Source organism: Rhinoderma darwinii, chromosome 6, assembly GCF_050947455.1.
Source record: "Rhinoderma darwinii isolate aRhiDar2 chromosome 6, aRhiDar2.hap1, whole genome shotgun sequence".
In the NCBI taxonomy this organism is placed as follows: Eukaryota; Metazoa; Chordata; class Amphibia; order Anura; family Rhinodermatidae; genus Rhinoderma; species Rhinoderma darwinii.
In genome coordinates, this window is record NC_134692.1 from 4,003,192 (window position 1) to 4,024,301 (window position 21,110).

Here is a 21,110-nt window from a genome sequence, read left to right on the forward strand (position 1 = left end):
CATGCCACGCCGCATTGATACCACCTCAGCAGTGCCACAGGCTGATCACCTCCATGCCATGCAGCATTGATAACACCTCAGCAGTGCCACAGGCTGATCACCTCCATGCCACGCCGCATTGATACCACCTCAGCAGTGCCACAGGCTGATCACCTCCATGCCACGCTGCATTGATAACACCTCAGTAGTGCCACAGGCTGATCTCCTCCATGCCACACCGCATTGATAACACCTCAGGAGTGCCACAGGCTGATCACCTCCATGCCACACCGCATTGATAACACCTCAGTAGTGCCACAGGCTGATCGCCTCCATGCCACGCTGCATTGATACCACCTCAGCAGTGCCACAGGCTGATCACCTCCATGCCACGCAGCATTGATGCAGTAATTCATGCAGAGTCGGAGCCCCGGCCGAGTATTGGGGGCAGATACTGGACAGACTTCTCAGTAGGACGACATTTCGGTATTAAAAATCATTTTTTAAATTGGGCTAATAGAATATTCTGACTTTCTGAGACACTAAATTTGGGGTTTTCAGTAACTGTTCCCATAATCATCAACATTAGCAGAAAACATGCTGGAAATAGACCCCTCTGTGTGACGAATCTATAGAATGTACGAGACACTTTTTGAATTGAATTACTGAAATAAATGAACTTTTTGATGATTTCATTTATTGAGAAGGACCTGTGTATATTAATATATAGTTTCATTTTTATCAGTGTATTTAGTGTAACACCCTTGATGCCTGAAGTTTCTCTCCTCGACTTCCCCCATGACAACACTTCCTGCTCTGTGTTCCGCTGGTTCACAATTATCATAGGGACACACTGCGCATCCAAACTGCCTAGAATAGAAGAATTTGTACATGTTAATGTGATTGGTGTTTTGAAACCGCTAAATGTTGGTATGATAACTCTGAATTAGCAGAGCAGTGTAGGTGTTGTCATGGGGGCACCAGAGTAGTGAAGCCTGTTGATGTTTTCATGTATTTCTGTGTCTGTATATACGTTGGGTGGATTCCTATAGGTTCCGCGTTATTAGTGATTCCCCTGCAGTCTGGAGCGAGGCTCCGTCTAGTCGCTGCGACTTCCCCTTTAATACATGTGACGCCGTCCTGTTCTCTGAACTCTGCGGACGTCTCTGTCTAGAAATCACTGGCAGCCGGCGGCTCCTGACACTTTCCCTGCATTAATCGAGAGCAGACTTTAGTGCCAAGTCAGGGAAAGCAGCAGCAGCCGCCGTAATGTGGCGGATCACGTGATTCTCCTCCGGCCCCGCTGCCTGATCCAGGCCAGATCTTCCGTGTGCGCGGAGGGTTTGTGTGGAGCGCCACTGGGGGGCGCCGCTGTGAGGCTGCCTTCATGTCGTCGCTGCCGCTCTCCGCTCCCTGTCTGATGTCTCTCTTTATATTTACAGACTGAATGTGATTTTCACCAAATTTGACGAAGTGCAGAGATCGGGGACCATGAACCAGTCGTCGCTGGGTGAGTAAGAGAGCGGAGCTGGGAGAGGGACGATGGTCGCTGCTTTTCTCTGACTCAGTCGCACTTGTAATTTGAAATGGTTCCCAGTCCGGGGCTTCAGCCTGTGAGATGCGATCTGTTCCTGTTGCTAGGTTACCCGGGACTCTCCTCAGCGCAGTGATGATCAGACCCTCCATGGAGGACGAGCGCTGTTTTTCACGGCATTTTGTGAAGCTCTCGTTGTGTGTTTGAGTGCGATGTCTGTGATTGTGCGAATGTGATCGTCAGCTCCTGTGTATAGTCAGATCAGCCGGTGTTTATGGGCAGCAATGGAGTAACCGCAGCAGAGCAGGTCAGTGACCGAGGCAGCAATGACGGGGGAGGATGGCGGCGGCCGGCGCTGCGCTGCTCCAGTCACACAGTACACAAGACAAGGTCGCTGGATCAGTGGTGTGAGCCGGGCACCCCCCCATCTTTACACCGGTGGCATCGTCCACATTATGGCCTCAGAGCTGCAGTTCTCCGGTTTGTGCGGCATTAGATTTGGGAAAGGATTACATGAGATTTGTGTCGTGTGCAGCGATTATGGCGACACAGACCTGGCTCCACGATCTCCTCATTGGTTGATGTTACCGGCTCTGTCTGACAGTTTTCTCAGTTATTATTATTTATTTATTTTATTATATATATATATTTTTTTTATTATACTTATTATTATTTCTGTTTATTATTATTATTATTATTATACTTATTACTTATTAATTATTTTTTTTATTATTAGTATTCTATATATATTTATTTTTTTGCGCTCCATGTCCTGAGAGCCGCTGATTCTTAAAGGACCAGTCTCCTAATCCGTCACATGACCCTGTAGTGCGGCATTGTCAGCAAACATCTGGTGGTGGCGGTTTTAGTTTCTGCCGCTCTGGTTTTGCGCACGCTCTACAGGTATAAGCCGCAGTGATTTCGTTCTTTTCTTTTAATGAATTTTTTTAATTTAACGTTTTGTAAAATGTGTGATTGTATTTTTGTGGGTAACTGTGGCCGTCGCTTCAGGTCCGTGTGATCGTTAGATACATCTCTTTCCTTTTGTGATAAGCGGCGCCGTGTTGTATATTTTGCTTCGCTGTAACCATATGGAGCGTTCTGAGACCAGTAATATAAGCCTCTTGGGCAAGGAAAGGGATTATCCTGTGGAACGAGTTCCTGCGCTTAATGCGAGTATTTGTATTTCTGACCGCTCTCTTGAATGTTGCTGTTCAGATGAGCCGGGACTGCGGGCGGCTGAGATGTCAGTGTACGCAGCTTTTATTTTGGTAGGGGGACGCAGTCAGATCTCGCTTGGCTTCAGAGCTCAGTTCTGCAGGGGGAGGGGAGCGCTCGTCATCTATTTATTCAAGTAATTCAGTCCTCGCACCGCACGCAACCGACTGACATAACCGCTGGAGAAGATACGGGTCTGCGATTATTCTCCGCTCCATCCCCCCTGCATGTTCCGTGTCCATAGTAAGAAGCACGACGTCCGGATCAGTTACTTTCTCTTTTAAAGATTAATGCTGGTGAGAGGGTGAAATGGTCCAGAAACCCTTCCCTGAGACCTCCCCAGCCGTCTGGTACCCCCCCCCCCCCCATACAGATAATCCCAATATGACTCCACTGTGCGGATTAGAGAGCAGGATTTTACGATCGCTCAGCGTTGATGATTGGACAAGTCACAGGAAATCAAAGCAAAACATTTGTGTGACCGGCTGTAGATGTGCAGTAATTACTATGATCCCTACTAAAAAGTTCTGTTATTTAAAAGGCCTTATGGAGGCGGCGGGTGATCTGGAAATCTATCCCTGTGGTATACGGAGTCGGTGTATATGTAATGCTGCCGGTTACTCCAGATCTACGATTGTATTTCATGGTCGGTGTTGATGATGATGGACATTTACACTTCTCGTTCTGTTACCTTTACATACGGCCGTCATTACGGTCTCACTGTCTCATGGGGATATTTTACTGGTCTTGTCTCCACCTGATAATCTTTTCTTCAATGTGTTTGGATACTAAATTTATTAGCCTTGACCCGTATAAGGCTCCCTCATCACTATACAACTATAGGCCTAAAGCTGTATATCTGTATATTTGGGTCTAGAACTGTATATCTGAATAGGGGGTCTATAGGGGTCTAGGGCTGTATATCTGTCTACTGGGTCTAGAGCTGTCTACTGGGTCTAGAGCTGTCTACTGGGTCTAGAGCTGTCTACTGGCTCTAGAGCTGTCTACTGGCTCTAGAGCTGTCTACTGGCTCTAGAGCTGTCTACTGGCTCTAGAGCTGTCTACTGGCTCTAGAGCTGTCTACTGGGTCTAGAGCTGTCTACAGGGTTTATTAGTTAGAGCTATGGATCTGAATACTGGGTCTATAGGTCTAGAACTGTAGCTCTCTCCGGTCATTATACGGGGTCTAGAGATCTAGAGCGGTAGATGGGGGGGGGGTCCAGAGGTCGACTGCTGTACACGGGGTCTAGAGGTCTTGCATATAATCTTCAGTCACTTTTGCCAGGTAAGCACTGCTGGGTTTACATAGTGTTTTGGCCCTGGTTAACTTAAAGGCTTAAAGTAAATCTATAGTTGGAAAATGACACAGTTTTTAGGTTTGACTTTTTTTTTTTTTTTTTTCTGGTGGGCTTATTTTCCATGTAATTTATATTAAAATAAATAAATTGCAGCTTTCACACGGTCCACTAAGCTCTCACAATAGGCTGACCCTTTTCAGCATGTTCGGTGTACACTAGGGGGCGGTGTCAATACGAATCATCAGAGGGCGTGGCTACAATGAAACCATTACGGTAACTCCCCTATTATAAAGCTGAAGCCAAATAACACCGGATCTCACCACTGACGAGAGGTGACGTAGTGTCCTGCCTTATAGAGATAGATATATATATGCCGCTCATTAAGATAAAAAATGAATCATTGGATTTATGGCCTTTAAAAAATGTATATAAAAAAATAAGGAACTGTGGTGGTAATGCCTATCTTTTTTATGGGGTTTTCCCCTAAATAAAAATTAATAGAATTTAAAGGCTATTATATATACAGCATCTCGCTCTCAAAAAATGGCACCCAAATAAAGTAAGCTCTGATAAGGGAAAGACCACAAGCTGCGGCCGCTATGCAGTTTGTAGCCACGGTTTTGTGTTTTACAAACCGCGAAAAGTGAAATTAAAGTGGCGTACAGATGGTGCATTTTCAGGGTCGCATTTTGTGTGATTTGCTGCGTGTAGTCTGTGGACAGCCGCATGTTTTTATTTTGTCATGAAATAAAAAGGGAAACCTTCTGCAAGGCCAATCTCAATTTAAAATGTAGCATGACCCTGGCGTAAACCGTGCGCACCATAGCCGAATGTTTAATATTGGAAAACCGCAACCATATGCCACATGCGTTCTTTAGCCCTGATATAAACTGCGACGTGTGGCCTAAGGCTGCGTTCACACTATTCGGTTTTTGTTTTACGTACGCTAAAAACACAAAACCGTGTGAACCCATGCGAACTACTGTGACAAGCCGGGCCCCAACACGTGAGCAGAACGTCCTCCTCCGGCAGGAACTATGGAGGTTCCCATTAAGGTCGAATTGATCCAGAAAGTTTATTAGAAGACGACAGAACTTTTCATCATACAATGAATGTTTTATTTCCTGTTGGCGGCGGCTGCCTGATCCATGCCTTGAGTTCAGCTTCTCCTTTTGGACTTGTGAAAGATCTGCGTCCTCATGCTCTAGTAAGGAAGCGCGTCACAGTTGTTGTTTTTTTGCACTTGGGTGAAGAATAGCACAACCAAAAAAAAAAAATCTGAGAATACATTTCCTGCAGATGTTGGTGCTGTGTGATGCTGGGAGTAGTGACGAGGCGGTCCAGGATACACAGCAGTTATCACCGTGATCCGGCGGTGACCTGTGGACGGCGGCAGCAGAGATGTCGGGTCTCGTGTGCTGCAATCTGCTGTTGCTAGGGGAGGACGTGTGTTGCGGGGGGGGGGGGGGGGCTACGTGCTCAGACGACTCTGCCCACGGATTAGTCTTGTTTCCCTGTCGCAGACGTCGGTGGTGGGGTGTGCGCTCCGGCTCATTGTCTCCACCATTTTTTGCTCTTTTTGGTCCGATGAGATGAATTTCTTTTTTCAGCAGATTAGAGCGGCGTGTGATGATCAGAGCTGCGCCAGTCTCCCCATCGCTCCCAGTATATTAACGCTATAGTAATATCCCCTGCAGGAAAACCTTATTTGTAGGTCAGTGACACCGTGTGAATTATGGGGGCACTCCGCTACATGTTATAATACCCTCCCAACTGTACATGTCTACAGTGGCCTGAAGAGTAAAAACCGTAAATGTCTGGTAATCCGGCACAGCCGGGGTCTGTGATGTAACAGATAATCAGATATTATCCAGCCCAGAGCAAAGGCCTCTACAACGATGGATCCACCGCTAAATGTGACCAATCACAGAACAGCTGCTTATCAGATCTGATGCTCTGGGGTCACCTGCACATTGATGGGTGTATAATGGCCTGGTGTACTATTGTTGCACAGTCTTATAGAAGCGCCAGGCGTCCGGTATACACCTTTTCCATGTATGACCATCTCACTCACACTGGAAACATCTCTACATTTATTAGTGGATCATCTGTTGGCTTCCTGCTGATTTTCCTCAGGTTTAGATTGTGGATGTTGGAAATAATAGTAAATCCTTTAATCCGGCCTTTGATAATCTGGCACCAGATGCAGAAGACTGAGAAGAAAACCAATGAGGAAGTTTCTCTGATTAAACACCAGTTGTGGCAGGATTTGGGGTTTATATTGACCCTCCTGAAGATTTTCTGCCCTTTACAAGGAGTTTTGTTGAGTTTTCTATGATCATTTGATAGAACAGAAAAACCTGAAAATCCAACATCCATCAAAGTCCCATTTATGTCGGATTAAAGGACTTTTACTGGCCTTGCTGTAGGAGGAAAGTGTCCGCAGGATAAAGCCACTGCACATCTAATACATGGGAGGAGGACGGTTTTAGATAATCTGGACTGTTGCGCTGCAGAAAGTCGCTGCAATATCATCGTAATACCGGCCTGATGTGGAGCTGCGCAGCGCCCCGTCACATCATTTTAATTGGTGATTACTTCTTTGTGATTTATTTCTATGCGCTTTGTTCTAGTGACTCCTCATCTCATCTGCTCAGTCACGCAAGTTCTGCTGTCCTAATGCCCCAATTCATGTTCTGTGAAGTCGTCTGATACGTACAGAGATTTTACTCCACTTCTGTTTCATTATAGATTACCCCATCCCACCAGTGTTATAAGAGGAGCGGCTGATATCAGTCACATATATGATGTAATGTCTCTGGAGGATAGAATAGTACTGGAGTGATATAAGAGGAGCGGCTGATATCAGTCACATATATGGTGTAATGTCTCTGGAGGATATAATAGTACTGGAGTGATATAAGAGGAGCGGCTGATATCAGTCACATATGATGTAATGTCTCTGGAGGATATAATAGTACTGGAGTGATATAAGAGGAGCGGCTGATATCAGTCACATATATGGTGTAATGTCTCTGGAGGATATAATAGTACTGGAGTGATATAAGAGGAGCGGCTGATATCAGTCACATATGATGTAATGTCTCTGGAGGATATAATAGTACTGGAGTGATATAAGAGGAGCGGCTGATATCAGTCACACATATGATGTAATGTCTCTGGAGGATATAATAGTACTGGAGTGTTATAAGAGGAGAGGCTGATATCAGTCACACATATGATGTAATGTCTCTGGAGGATATAATAGTACTGGAGTGTTATAAGAGGAGCGGCTGATATCAGTCACATATGATGTAATGTCTCTGGAGGATATAATAGTACTGGAGTGATATAAGAGGAGCGGCTGATATCAGTCACACATGATGTAATGTCTCTGCAGGATATAATAGTGCTGGAGTGTTATAAGAGGAGTGGCTGATATCAGTCACATATGATGTAATGTCTCTGGAGGATATAATAGTACTGGAGTGTTATAAGAGGAGCGGCTGATATCAGTCACATATGATGTAATGTCTCTGGAGGATATAATAGTACTGGAGTGATATAAGAGGAGCGGCTGATATCAGTCACACATATGATGTAATGTCTCTGGAGGATATAATAGTACTGGAGTGTTATAAGAGGAGCGGCTGATATCAGTCACATATGATGTAATGTCTCTGGAGGATATAATAGTACTGGAGTGTTATAAGAGGAGCGGCTGATATCAGTCACACATATGATGTAATGTCTCTGGAGGATATAATAGTGCTGGAGTGTTATAAGAGGAGCGGCTGATATCAGTCACATATGATGTAATGTCTCTGGAGGATATAATAGTACTGGAGTGATATAAGAGGAGCGGCTGATATCAGTCACACATATGATGTAATGTCTGGAGGATATAATAGTGCTGGAGTGTTATAACCGGAGCTGCTGATATCAGTCACACATATGATGTAATGTCTCTGGAGGATATAATAGTACTGGAGTGTTATAAGAGGAGCGGCTGATATCAGTCACACATATGATGTAATGTCTGGGGATATAATAGTACTGGAGTGATATAAGAGGAGCGGCTGATATCAGTCACACATATGATGTAATGTCTGGGGATATAATAGTACTGGAGTGATATAAGAGGAGCGGCTGATATCAGTCACATATATGATGTAATGTCTCTGGAGGATATAATAGTATTGGAGTGATATAAGAGGAGCGGCTGATATCAGTCACATATATGATGTAATGTCTCTGGAGGATATAATAGTGCTGGAGTGTTATAAGAGGAGCGGCTGATATCAGTCACATATGATGTAATGTCTCTGGAGGATATAATAGTGCTGGAGTGATATAAGAGGAGCAGCTGATATCAGTCACACATATGATGTAATGTCTGGAGGATATAATAGTGCTGGAGTTATATAAGAGGAGCGGCTGATATCAGTCACACATATGATGTAATGTCTCTGGGGGATATAATAGTGCTGGAGTGATATAAGAGGAGCGGCTGATATCAGTCACACATATGATGTAATGTCTCTGGAGGATATAATAGTACTGGAGTGTTATAAGCGGAGCGGCTGATATCAGTCACATATGATGTAATGTCTCTGGAGGATATAATAGTGCTGGAGTGATATAAGAGGAGCGGCTGATATCAGTCACATATATGATGTAATGTCTCTGGAGGATATAATAGTGCTGGAGTGATATAAGAGGAGCGGCTGATATCAGTCACACATATGGCTGATATGGGACAAAGTACGGGGGAGGGGAGGTTTCTACACTTTGTCACTCGTCCTAATTGAGCACACTACAATCTGCCTCGGCATAGCCTGAACTGGCTGATACCTGGCAGCAATAGGTTATATTCACCTGTCGTACTGTCAGCTTCTCATTGTTCTTAAATGGCTGGTAACAGGGAGCAATAGATTATTTTTACTTGCACAGCAAATGGAGATCATGCTAAAGTCTGTTGTACCCGTGTAAGAACCCCCTGTGAGCGCCTTCATTCGTGCTTTGGGTAGGTCAGCAGTGGGGTGCATGTTATACTGACACGAGGGGCTCTACCTCTAAATCACAGGCTTCAAATTGCCACACAACATCTATATCTGCCTGTTGGGTGCTGAACACCAACCCGGCGGCCGCCCTGCTGTACCCCTACTATCATAGGGATTTATACCGTACCACTGTACATAAAGGCCCTGTTACACGGGCCAATGATCTGGCAAACGAGTACTCATCTGAACGTTTGTCCCAAATCATTGCCCTGTGTAATAAGGACATCAACCAGCCGATGAAGGAGCAAGCGCTCGCTCAATGTCTGATCTGCTCTTTTATGCAGGATTAAAAATCATTGTCGCCAGCACATCTCCTTATAATCAGGGAGATGCGCTGACAACGGGATAAAAAAATGTATGGAGACGAGTGTTTATAGTAACCAGTGCACGTCCCCATATATAGCCGATCATTGGTCCGTGTGATGGGAGCTGTCTCGTTGATTGGCGTTCATTTATTCCGCCCATGTCAGGCCATGTAATAGTACCTTAAGAGATCTGGACTGTACCGTATATGAGGGATCTGGACCCTACCGCTGCGTATGAGGGATCTGGACCCTACCGCTGCGTATGAGGGATCTGGACCCTACCGCTGTATATGAGGGATCTGGACCCTACCGCTGTATATGAGGGATCTGGACCCTACCGCTGCGTATGAGGGATCTGGACCCTACCGCTGCGTATGTGGGATCTGGACCCTACCGCTGCGTATGTGGGATCTGGACCCTACCGCTGCGTATGTGGGATCTGGACCCTACCGCTGCGTATGTGGGATCTGGACCGTACCGCTGCGTATGTGGGATCTGGACCCTACCGCTGCGTATGTGGAATCTGGACCCTACCGCTGTATAGGAGACCTGGACCCTACCGCTGTATAGGAGACCTGGACCCTACCGCTGTATAGGAGACCTGGACCCTACCGCTGTATAGGAGACCTGGACCCTACCGCTGTATAGGAGACCTGGACCCTACCGCTGTATAGGAGACCTGGACCCTACCGCTGTATAGGAGACCTGGACCCTACCGCTGTATAGGAGACCTGGACCCTACCGCTGTATAGGAGACCTGGACCCTACCGCTGTATAGGAGACCTGGACCCTACCGCTGTATAGGAGACCTGGACCCTACCGCTGTATAGGAGACCTGGACCCTACCGCTGTATAGGAGACCTGGACCCTACCGCTGTATAGGAGACCTGGACCCTACCGCTGTATAGGAGACCTGGACCCTACCGCTGTATAGGAGACCTGGACCCTACCGCTGTATAGGAGACCTGGACCCTACCGCTGTATAGGAGACCTGGACCCTACCGCTGTATAGGAGACCTGGACCCTACCGCTGTATAGGAGACCTGGACCCTACCGCTGTATAGGAGACCTGGACCCTACCGCTGTATAGGAGACCTGGACCCTACCGCTGTATAGGAGACCTGGACCCTACCGCTGTATAGGAGACCTGGACCCTACCGCTGTATAGGAGACCTGGACCCTACCGCTGTATAGGAGACCTGGACCCTACCGCTGTGTAGGAGACCTGGACCCTACCGCTGTGTAGGAGACCTGGACCCTACCGCTGTGTAGGAGACCTGGACCCTACCGCTGTGTATGAGACCTGGACCCTACCGCTGTGTATGAGACCTGGACCCTACCGCTGTGTATGAGACCTGGACCCTACCGCTGTGTATGAGACCTGGACCCTACCGCTGTGTATGAGACCTGGACCCTACCGCTGTGTATGAGACCTGGACCCTACCGCTGTGTATGAGACCTGGACCCTACCGCTGTGTATGAGACCTGGACCCTACCGCTGTGTATGAGACCTGGACCCTACCGCTGTGTATGAGACCTGGACCCTACCGCTGTGTATGAGACCTGGACCCTACCGCTGTGTATGAGACCTGGACCCTACCGCTGTGTATGAGACCTGGACCCTACCGCTGTGTATGAGACCTGGACCCTACCGCTGTGTATGAGACCTGGACCCTACCGCTGTGTATGAGACCTGGACCCTACCGCTGTGTATGAGACCTGGACCCTACCGCTGTGTATGAGACCTGGACCCTACCGCTGTGTATGAGACCTGGACCCTACCGCTGTGTATGAGACCTGGACCCTACCGCTGTGTATGAGACCTGGACCCTACCGCTGTGTATGAGACCTGGACCCTACCGCTGTGTATGAGACCTGGACCCTACCGCTGTGTATGAGACCTGGACCCTACCGCTGTGTATGAGACCTGGACCCTACCGCTGTGTATGAGACCTGGACCCTACCGCTGTGTATGAGACCTGGACCCTACCGCTGTGTATGAGACCTGGACCCTACCGCTGTGTATGAGACCTGGACCCTACCGCTGTGTATGAGACCTGGACCCTACCGCTGTGTATGAGACCTGGACCCTACCGCTGTGTATGAGACCTGGACCCTACCGCTGTGTATGAGACCTGGACCCTACCGCTGTGTATGAGACCTGGACCCTACCGCTGTGTATGAGACCTGGACCCTACCGCTGTGTATGAGACCTGGACCCTACCGCTGTGTATGAGACCTGGACCCTACCGCTGTGTATGAGACCTGGACCCTACCGCTGTGTATGAGACCTGGACCCTACCGCTGTGTATGAGACCTGGACCCTACCGCTGTGTATGAGACCTGGACCCTACCGCTGTGTATGAGACCTGGACCCTACCGCTGTGTATGAGACCTGGACCCTACCGCTGTGTATGAGACCTGGACCCTACCGCTGTGTATGAGACCTGGACCCTACCGCTGTGTATGAGACCTGGACCCTACCGCTGTGTATGAGACCTGGACCCTACCGCTGTGTATGAGACCTGGACCCTACCGCTGTGTATGAGACCTGGACCCTACCGCTGTGTATGAGACCTGGACCCTACCGCTGTGTATGAGACCTGGACCCTACCGCTGTGTATGAGACCTGGACCCTACCGCTGTGTATGAGACCTGGACCCTACCGCTGTGTATGAGACCTGGACCCTACCGCTGTGTATGAGACCTGGACCCTACCGCTGTGTATGAGACCTGGACCCTACCGCTGTGTATGAGACCTGGACCCTACCGCTGTGTATGAGACCTGGACCCTACCGCTGTGTATGAGACCTGGACCCTACCGCTGTGTATGAGACCTGGACCCTACCGCTGTGTATGAGACCTGGACCCTACCGCTGTGTATGAGACCTGGACCCTACCGCTGTGTATGAGACCTGGACCCTACCGCTGTGTATGAGACCTGGACCCTACCGCTGTGTATGAGACCTGGACCCTACCGCTGTGTATGAGACCTGGACCCTACCGCTGTGTATGAGACCTGGACCCTACCGCTGTGTATGAGACCTGGACCCTACCGCTGTGTATGAGACCTGGACCCTACCGCTGTGTATGAGACCTGGACCCTACCGCTGTGTATGAGACCTGGACCCTACCGCTGTGTATGAGACCTGGACCCTACCGCTGTGTATGAGACCTGGACCCTACCGCTGTGTATGAGACCTGGACCCTACCGCTGTGTATGAGACCTGGACCCTACCGCTGTGTATGAGACCTGGACCCTACCGCTGTGTATGAGACCTGGACCCTACCGCTGTGTATGAGACCTGGACCCTACCGCTGTGTATGAGACCTGGACCCTACCGCTGTGTATGAGACCTGGACCCTACCGCTGTGTATGAGACCTGGACCCTACCGCTGTGTATGAGACCTGGACCCTACCGCTGTGTATGAGACCTGGACCCTACCGCTGTGTATGAGACCTGGACCCTACCGCTGTGTATGAGACCTGGACCCTACCGCTGTGTATGAGACCTGGACCCTACCGCTGTGTATGAGACCTGGACCCTACCGCTGTGTATGAGACCTGGACCCTACCGCTGTGTATGAGACCTGGACCCTACCGCTGTGTATGAGACCTGGACCCTACCGCTGTGTATGAGACCTGGACCCTACCGCTGTGTATGAGACCTGGACCCTACCGCTGTGTATGAGACCTGGACCCTACCGCTGTGTATGAGACCTGGACCCTACCGCTGTGTATGAGACCTGGACCCTACCGCTGTGTATGAGACCTGGACCCTACCGCTGTGTATGAGACCTGGACCCTACCGCTGTGTATGAGACCTGGACCCTACCGCTGTGTATGAGACCTGGACCCTACCGCTGTGTATGAGACCTGGACCCTACCGCTGTGTATGAGACCTGGACCCTACCGCTGTGTATGAGACCTGGACCCTACCGCTGTGTATGAGACCTGGACCCTACCGCTGTGTATGAGACCTGGACCCTACCGCTGTGTATGAGACCTGGACCCTACCGCTGTGTATGAGACCTGGACCCTACCGCTGTGTATGAGACCTGGACCCTACCGCTGTGTATGAGACCTGGACCCTACCGCTGTGTATGAGACCTGGACCCTACCGCTGTGTATGAGACCTGGACCCTACCGCTGTGTATGAGACCTGGACCCTACCGCTGTGTATGAGACCTGGACCCTACCGCTGTGTATGAGACCTGGACCCTACCGCTGTGTATGAGACCTGGACCCTACCGCTGTGTATGAGACCTGGACCCTACCGCTGTGTATGAGACCTGGACCCTACCGCTGTGTATGAGACCTGGACCCTACCGCTGTGTATGAGACCTGGACCCTACCGCTGTGTATGAGACCTGGACCCTACCGCTGTGTATGAGACCTGGACCCTACCGCTGTGTATGAGACCTGGACCCTACCGCTGTGTATGAGACCTGGACCCTACCGCTGTGTATGAGACCTGGACCCTACCGCTGTGTATGAGACCTGGACCCTACCGCTGTGTATGAGACCTGGACCCTACCGCTGTGTATGAGACCTGGACCCTACCGCTGTGTATGAGACCTGGACCCTACCGCTGTGTATGAGACCTGGACCCTACCGCTGTGTATGAGACCTGGACCCTACCGCTGTGTATGAGACCTGGACCCTACCGCTGTGTATGAGAACTGGACCCTACCGCTGTGTATGAGACCTGGACCCTACCGCTGCGTATGAGACCTGGACCCTACCGCTGCGTATGAGACCTGGACCCTACCGCTGCGTATGAGACCTGGACCCTACCGCTGCGTATGAGACCTGGACCCTACCGCTGCGTATGAGACCTGGACCCTACCGCTGCGTATGAGACCTGGACCCTACCGCTGCGTATGAGACCTGGACCGTACCCTACCGCTGCGTATGAGGGATCTGGACCCTACCGCTGCGTATGAGGGATCTGGACCCTACCGCTGCGTATGAGGGATCTGGACCCTACCGCTGCGTATGAGGGATCTGGACCCTACCGCTGCGTATGAGGGATCTGGACCCTACCGCTGCGTATGAGGGATCCGGACCCTACCGCTGCGTATGAGGGATCCGGACCCTACCGCTGCGTATGAGGGATCCGGACCCTACCGCTGCGTATGTGGGATCCGGACCCTACCGCTGCGTATGAGGGATCCGGACCCTACCGCTGCGTATGAGGGATCCGGACCCTACCGCTGCGTATGAGGGATCCGGACCCTACCGCTGCGTATGAGGGATCCGGACCCTACCGCTGCGTATGAGGGATCCGGACCCTACCGCTGCGTATGAGGGATCCGGACCCTACCGCTGCGTATGAGGGATCCGGACCCTACCGCTGCGTATGAGGGATCCGGACCCTACCGCTGCGTATGAGGGATCCGGACCCTACCGCTGCGTATGTGGGATCCGGACCCTACCGCTGCGTATGAGGGATCCGGACCCTACCGCTGCGTATGAGGGATCCGGACCCTACCGCTGCGTATGAGGGATCTGGACCGTACCGTCGTGTACAAAATGGCCGTACACTGTGCCTCCTCTGCTGTGTCTGCAGGTCCTGAACGGCTCAGTGGTCTCCTTATTGACCAGGGTGGGGGGTGAGCCCTGACGCTGTTGATCGGCTCTTATTGTGCAGCTCAGCATTTAAATAATCTAATAATGATGATAATGTTTTCCTCCAGGTAATGGCCGCTCGGGGGGGCGCGCTGTAGTTTGTCTGGTTTTTATGTATGACACTGCTATGAGTTTATGCTCCATGTTTTTGTGTCCACCATTGTGCGGAGGACGGCTGAGCTGTGTTAATAGTGGGTGCCAGGAATTCTGATGGGTAGAGGAAGGAGAACATTATGTGGATTGTCCCTCTAGTCCACTAACCAGGTCTGGTCAAATATAAATCTATATACATAACCTATAAAACCAGCCCACACTCACAAACCAGATCAATAAATGATCAATACTTTATTAGGTCACTACATATTGAAATAAGTTGGTATCACAGAGGATATAAACGTGCCAAAAGTCACAGGATATGCAGAATATAGAGGATACACATTAAAGGGGTTGTCCTGGTTGGCAGTTGTCATACTGATGACCACTACACAGGATAGGTCATCAGTATAGTTGGGCACCCGGTCCCCGCACTGATCAGCTGTTCCTTCTGCCTCCGGGCAGCTATGCAGTGGTCAGTGCCGGGGTGCAGTAGCTCAGCATGGCCTCTATACAGTGATTGGAGCAATCTGCTTCCCGTACCGACCACTGCACAGCTGATCAGTGCGGGGTCCGGCTGTTGGATCCCCACCGATCATATACTGATTATCCTGTATATAGGTTATCAGTTTGAAAAACTGCCGTGTGTCAGGACAACCCCATTAATTATCATTGGTTGATCAATAGTGTAACTCCTGTATAGACCTGGATGTATAGTATACAGTGCAATCATTAGTATATGACATGTATAGACCTGGATGTATAGTATACAGTGCAATCATTAGTATATGACCTGGATGTATAGTATACAGTGCAATCATTAGTATATGACATGTATAGACCTGGATGTATAGTATACAGAGCAATCATTAGTATATGACCTGGATGTATAGTATACAGAGCAATCATTAGTATATGACATGTATAGACCTGGATGTATAGTATACAGAGCAATCATTAGTATATGACATGTATAGTATACAGAGCAATCATTAGTATATGACATGTATAGACCTGGATGTATAGTATACAGAGCAATCATTAGTATATGACATGTATAGACCTGGATGTATAGTATACAGTGCAATCATTAGTATATGACATGTATAGACCTGGATGTATAGTATACTGTGCAATCATTAGTATATGACATGTATAGACCTGGATGTATAGTATACAGTGCAATCATTAGTATATGACATGTATAGACCTGGATGTATAGTATACATAGCAATCATTAGTATATGACCTGGATGTATAGTATACAGAGCAATCATTAGTATATGACATGTATAGACCTGGATGTGTAGTATACAGTGCAATCATTAGTATATGACATGTATAGACCTGGATGTATAGTATACATAGCAATCATTAGTATATGACCTGGATGTATAGTATACAGAGCAATCATTAGTATATGACATGTATAGACCTGGATGTGTAGTATACAGTGCAATCATTAGTATATGACATGTATAGACCTGGATGTATAGTATACAGAGCAATCATTAGTATATGACATGTATAGACCTGGATGTATAGTATACAGAGCAATCATTAGTATATGACATGTATAGACCTGGATGTATCACTGGAAACAATCCAAGTTATACCTCCATAATGAGTACAAGTGAGCTGCAGACCAAGATGCGTGCGTTTCGCCGTTGCTCCTTCTGGGGTGTTTGTGCCTGTTGTATATGGACGTCGTCTTATCAAATATTAGAGTGCCCAATCCCCAGCGTTGTGATTTGAGTGATGCGTGAAGCCTGGTTACACTTATTTCAGGGGATGAATGGATGTCTGTAGATATGGCGGTCTCTTTGATGGCTTTATTTCATGATCTTTCTCACACGTTTGCATCGCTTTATTATCTTGTGGTTCTCTTGTCTATTAAGAGGCATGGGGATAATAAGCATTAGCATTGTTAGTCTAATGCTCCAAGCTTCGTATAATTTTAACCACTAGATGGCTCCTTTACTGATCTGTTATCTTTGGACATTTTGCTTTCCATTACATTTACAGCTCTGAGCTTCTGTTAGTGATCACGAGTCCTAGAGGGGTATTAGCTAAGTAGTTCAGCACTGCCGTAAAGCAGTCTCTGCGTGGTAAGGCCCTATTACACTGGACGGTGCAGCGAGCGCCAATTAACGAGACAGCTTGTTGATCGGCGCTCGTTTGCTCCTGTCACAAGAAGCTTTGGATGGGGATGAGCGCTCGTTACTCCGATCGTTTGTCCCCATATGTTATCATCATGTCGGCAGCGCGTCTCCCGGTACACACACCAAGATGTGCTGCCGACAACGGTAAGATTTTACTTTTTTTTTAAAAAACGATACGACCAGCAGATGATTGAGTGTTTGCTCGTTCCTCTGCTGATCGCTGCCCTGTTTACACACGGTAACGAGCATTATATGAACTAATTATCTGCTCGATAATCGCCCAGTGTAAAACCTCTTTTAGCCATCCCTAAACAAAAATGAATGTCTTACGGTTTTAATTTTTTCCTGTCTCCTTGTGATTAGAGGCTGTCACCACATTATAAGTGCCCTATCTTGTACATGATGTGATTGGCGCCGTAATATAGATTACAGCAGTGTTTTTTTATTTTGAAAAACGATCATTTTTGACTAATCAACGTCATACACTTCTCCCCATTCATTTACACTACACATAGCGATATAGCTATATCACTGTGTGCAGCCACATACACACACTATAACGTCACTGCAGTGTCCTGACAGTGAATATACATTACCTCCAGCCAGGACGGGATGTGTATTCATTCTCCTGACCACTTCTGTAGCGTCTCTGAGTTACAGCACAGCGAGATCTCACTGTAAATGACCGCTTACAGCGTAATCTCGCAAGACTACGCCTGCTATGCTGTAACTCAGAGACATGCAGAGAAGTGGTCAGGATTCTGAATAGACATGACGTCCTGGCTGGAGGTAATGTATATTCATTGTCAGGACACTGCAGTAATGTTAGTGTGTATGTGGCTGCACATCATGTTCTAGTAAGAACACGATGCTGCTGTGTAAATGAATGGGGAGAAGTGTATGATGCTGATTGGTCACTGATTGGTCAGCGTCATACACTTCTCTCCACAACGCCCACTTGGCCATATAGTAAAACACGCCCAGTTGTCCATTGTGAAACTCATTAGCATAAAGCTAATATAGGTCATAACTCCGTCAAAAATGATTGTTTTTCTAAATAAAAAATACTGCTGTAATCTACATTACAGCGCCGATCACATCATGTACAAGACAGGGCACTTATAATGTGGTGACAGCCTCTTTATTACTAGGACCACTGTTATCTACATTACAGCGCCGATCACATCATGTACAAGACAGGGCACTTATAATGTGGTGACAGCCTCTTTATTACTAGGACCACTGTTCTCTACATTACAGAGCCAATCACATCATGTACAAGACAGGGCACTTATAATCTGGTCTGGTCTCTCTTTACTATTTACTTGGTGATTTGCATTTCGAAAGTGCCCACACATCAGGCGACTGAACTCGCCCATTATCTGACCTGTATGGGGTTGCCCAGATCTTCCCCTGTTGATAGATGTCGTAAGACAGTAGGATTGGGCATGTTGGATTTCAACATGCCCAATTCTTTGTTTCCGCAGGAAATAAGCCACTGATGGAGGTGTCTGGACGTGACATTTTTCGTGGCAATGCCATTAAAACGATGACCAAACCCGACTCACCCCATTATAAGTTTGAGGGGCTGCCGTTGGGATTCGCCCTGTGACGGATCCGTCGTGGTCTTGTTGCTTCTGTTCTGTCCAGAACCCGTGAAGCAGATGTGAATTGTGCCTTGGGCCTCGTTCACATCTGTAGTTTCCGTTCTGCTCAGTTAGAAAAGCAAAACAATGGAAACAATCGGCGCTTCTGTTGCAGAACAGACATCATGGGCGCCCAACAGAACCCATTGGCTGCAACTGGTTCTGTCGGGTTTCCATCATGGTGTCAGTTGTGTTAATGGAAACAATAATGCTGCGCTGCTATTTTCAGGATTTTCGTCCGGATCTTAACGGAGCCTCCAGCACAGGTGTGGACCAGGCTTTACTTGTGGTGTTTTGTTTTATATCCATTTTCTGTCGTCTTTTGCTCTCAGGACTTCTGCAGTACAAACCCGAGGACAAGGCGACTGAAGGGACCCTGAGACTCTGCTCCTTTCTAGAGATACTTAGTAACTTCAGCCTCTAAACCCGACTGCAGTCGATCCATCCCACAGTCATTACTTGTCCTCATGCCCAGATCTGCTGGACGCCGGCTCGTGCTGCTGTCATCACGGGCGCCAAAAGATTTTGGAATTGTCATAGACAGTGGTGAAGTGCATGAAATCCAGGGGGCCCGGCAGCAATAGATAATTGTATTCTCCTGCCCTGCACTTCTCTCCCCAGCCCATAATGTCTGATAACAGGGGACAATAGACTGCATTCACCTATCCTTCAATCAGCTTCTACTCAACCCCCAATGGCTGATATAAGAGAGCAATAGTGTTTTTAACTGCACAGCCAATGTCTAGATGGAATAGACTTCAACTTGGTGTTCATTTAAAAATGTAAAGCACCGTTTACATTTATTTATTGGTTTATAAGAATCTTGTTCACGCAGGATTGATATGATGTGACGGCTGCCAGGCCTGTTCTCCCCTTTTCTACCCGGTTGCTAGAGATAAATTGCAGCATGCGCAGTCTTTTCAATGCTGTTGTCAAGCAGCATCTCCCTAGCAACCAGTCTGTCCCAGATCAGCCCAAGGCAGAATGGTGTCTAAACTGAGGGCTGAGGAGGGGCAGGGGGGCCGAGGGGCTCAGACCAGACTCTTCTCTTCTGCATTAAACTTCTATTTGTGAACCTGATTGTAGTCGGAGTTCCCTTTTAAGCCGGTTTCAGTCACTTTTACTCTTGGGTAGATTTGTGTTCATGCTGTTGAAGCAGATTCTTGAAATGATTTTTCTTTTTACAGAATAATCCAGAGTGTTTGGTTTCTGACTTATTTTTAACATTGAAAGTGTTGTATGTTACATTGACTTCATTGGGATTAAGCAACGTTAGAGTAGATAACGCCGGTGTGAATAGAGGCCAGTGATGTGTGGAATAAAGGTGGTGAATGTGACCCCATATTGCATTGCTGGGATGTATGCTGTATACTTTGCTCGAGGTTCGGGAGGACCCTCGCCATCTTGATGTCTGGAGCATGGTCGCTGGGTGATCAGAGGCTGTGAGTCAGGATGAGCCGGGTGTGTGGCCCCCTGTGGGGTGATTGGGGCTGTTGACAGTGTAATCTCCTCCGGTGACGCGCTGTACGCCGCCCCCCATGACATCACCCTGTTCCTGTGCTGCAGCGACAGCTGATGGAGCAGCCAGACATGTAAGGTGCGTGTTCAGCCGCCCTCGTCTCTTGCAGCTCCTTTTTCTGTAGAAAGGCGCATCCTCCATGTAAATCCTTCCACTACCTGAGGGCGTACGTGTCATCGTATCCATTCATCACAGCATTGTCTCCAGCCTGCGAGGGCTCCGTCCCTGGGGGGCGCTTCTATTAGTCGTGGCATGAGAGCAGCTGTTTGAGCTGCTGGTGCTCCTTGGGGATCAGTCCGCCGGCCAGTGGCGAGGGCTGACACCGCACCTCACGTCGGGGGAAGGTGCAGCCTGAACAACAAGGATCTGCTCTTCCCAGTATGTCCGCTGCCTCCCGGTGTGTGCAGACAGCCCAGTGTTCAGTGCGGGTTTCTCCAGTCACTAAGACGCTTCCAATGTGGACCCGGTGTGGGAGGAGAGCGGAGGGATGCTGAGGAAGCTCATTTGCCAAAGGATATGTACCAGTAAGATGTCCGGCTTTATTCTTTGTGGGTTGCATGTGTCCCCAGCTTGTGGATTGTCTGCAGATGAGGGAGCGGCGGGGTCGCTGCTGCCATCATGACAGCCAGACGCTGCCTCCTGCACAGTATCCTCTGCCTCC

At 48.4% G+C, this 21,110-nt stretch overlaps 1 protein-coding gene across 1 annotated transcript in view; it reads left to right on the forward strand.

Moving 5' to 3' along the window:
* Positions 1 to 21,110, forward strand: part of CLASP1 (cytoplasmic linker associated protein 1) — a 147,659-nt gene that overhangs the window by 63,094 nt on the left and 63,455 nt on the right. The window contains exon 8 of the mRNA XM_075829053.1: positions 1,422 to 1,489. Within this exon, the coding sequence (XP_075685168.1) occupies positions 1,422 to 1,489 (68 nt within the window). The remainder of the gene's footprint in view (positions 1 to 1,421; positions 1,490 to 21,110) is intronic.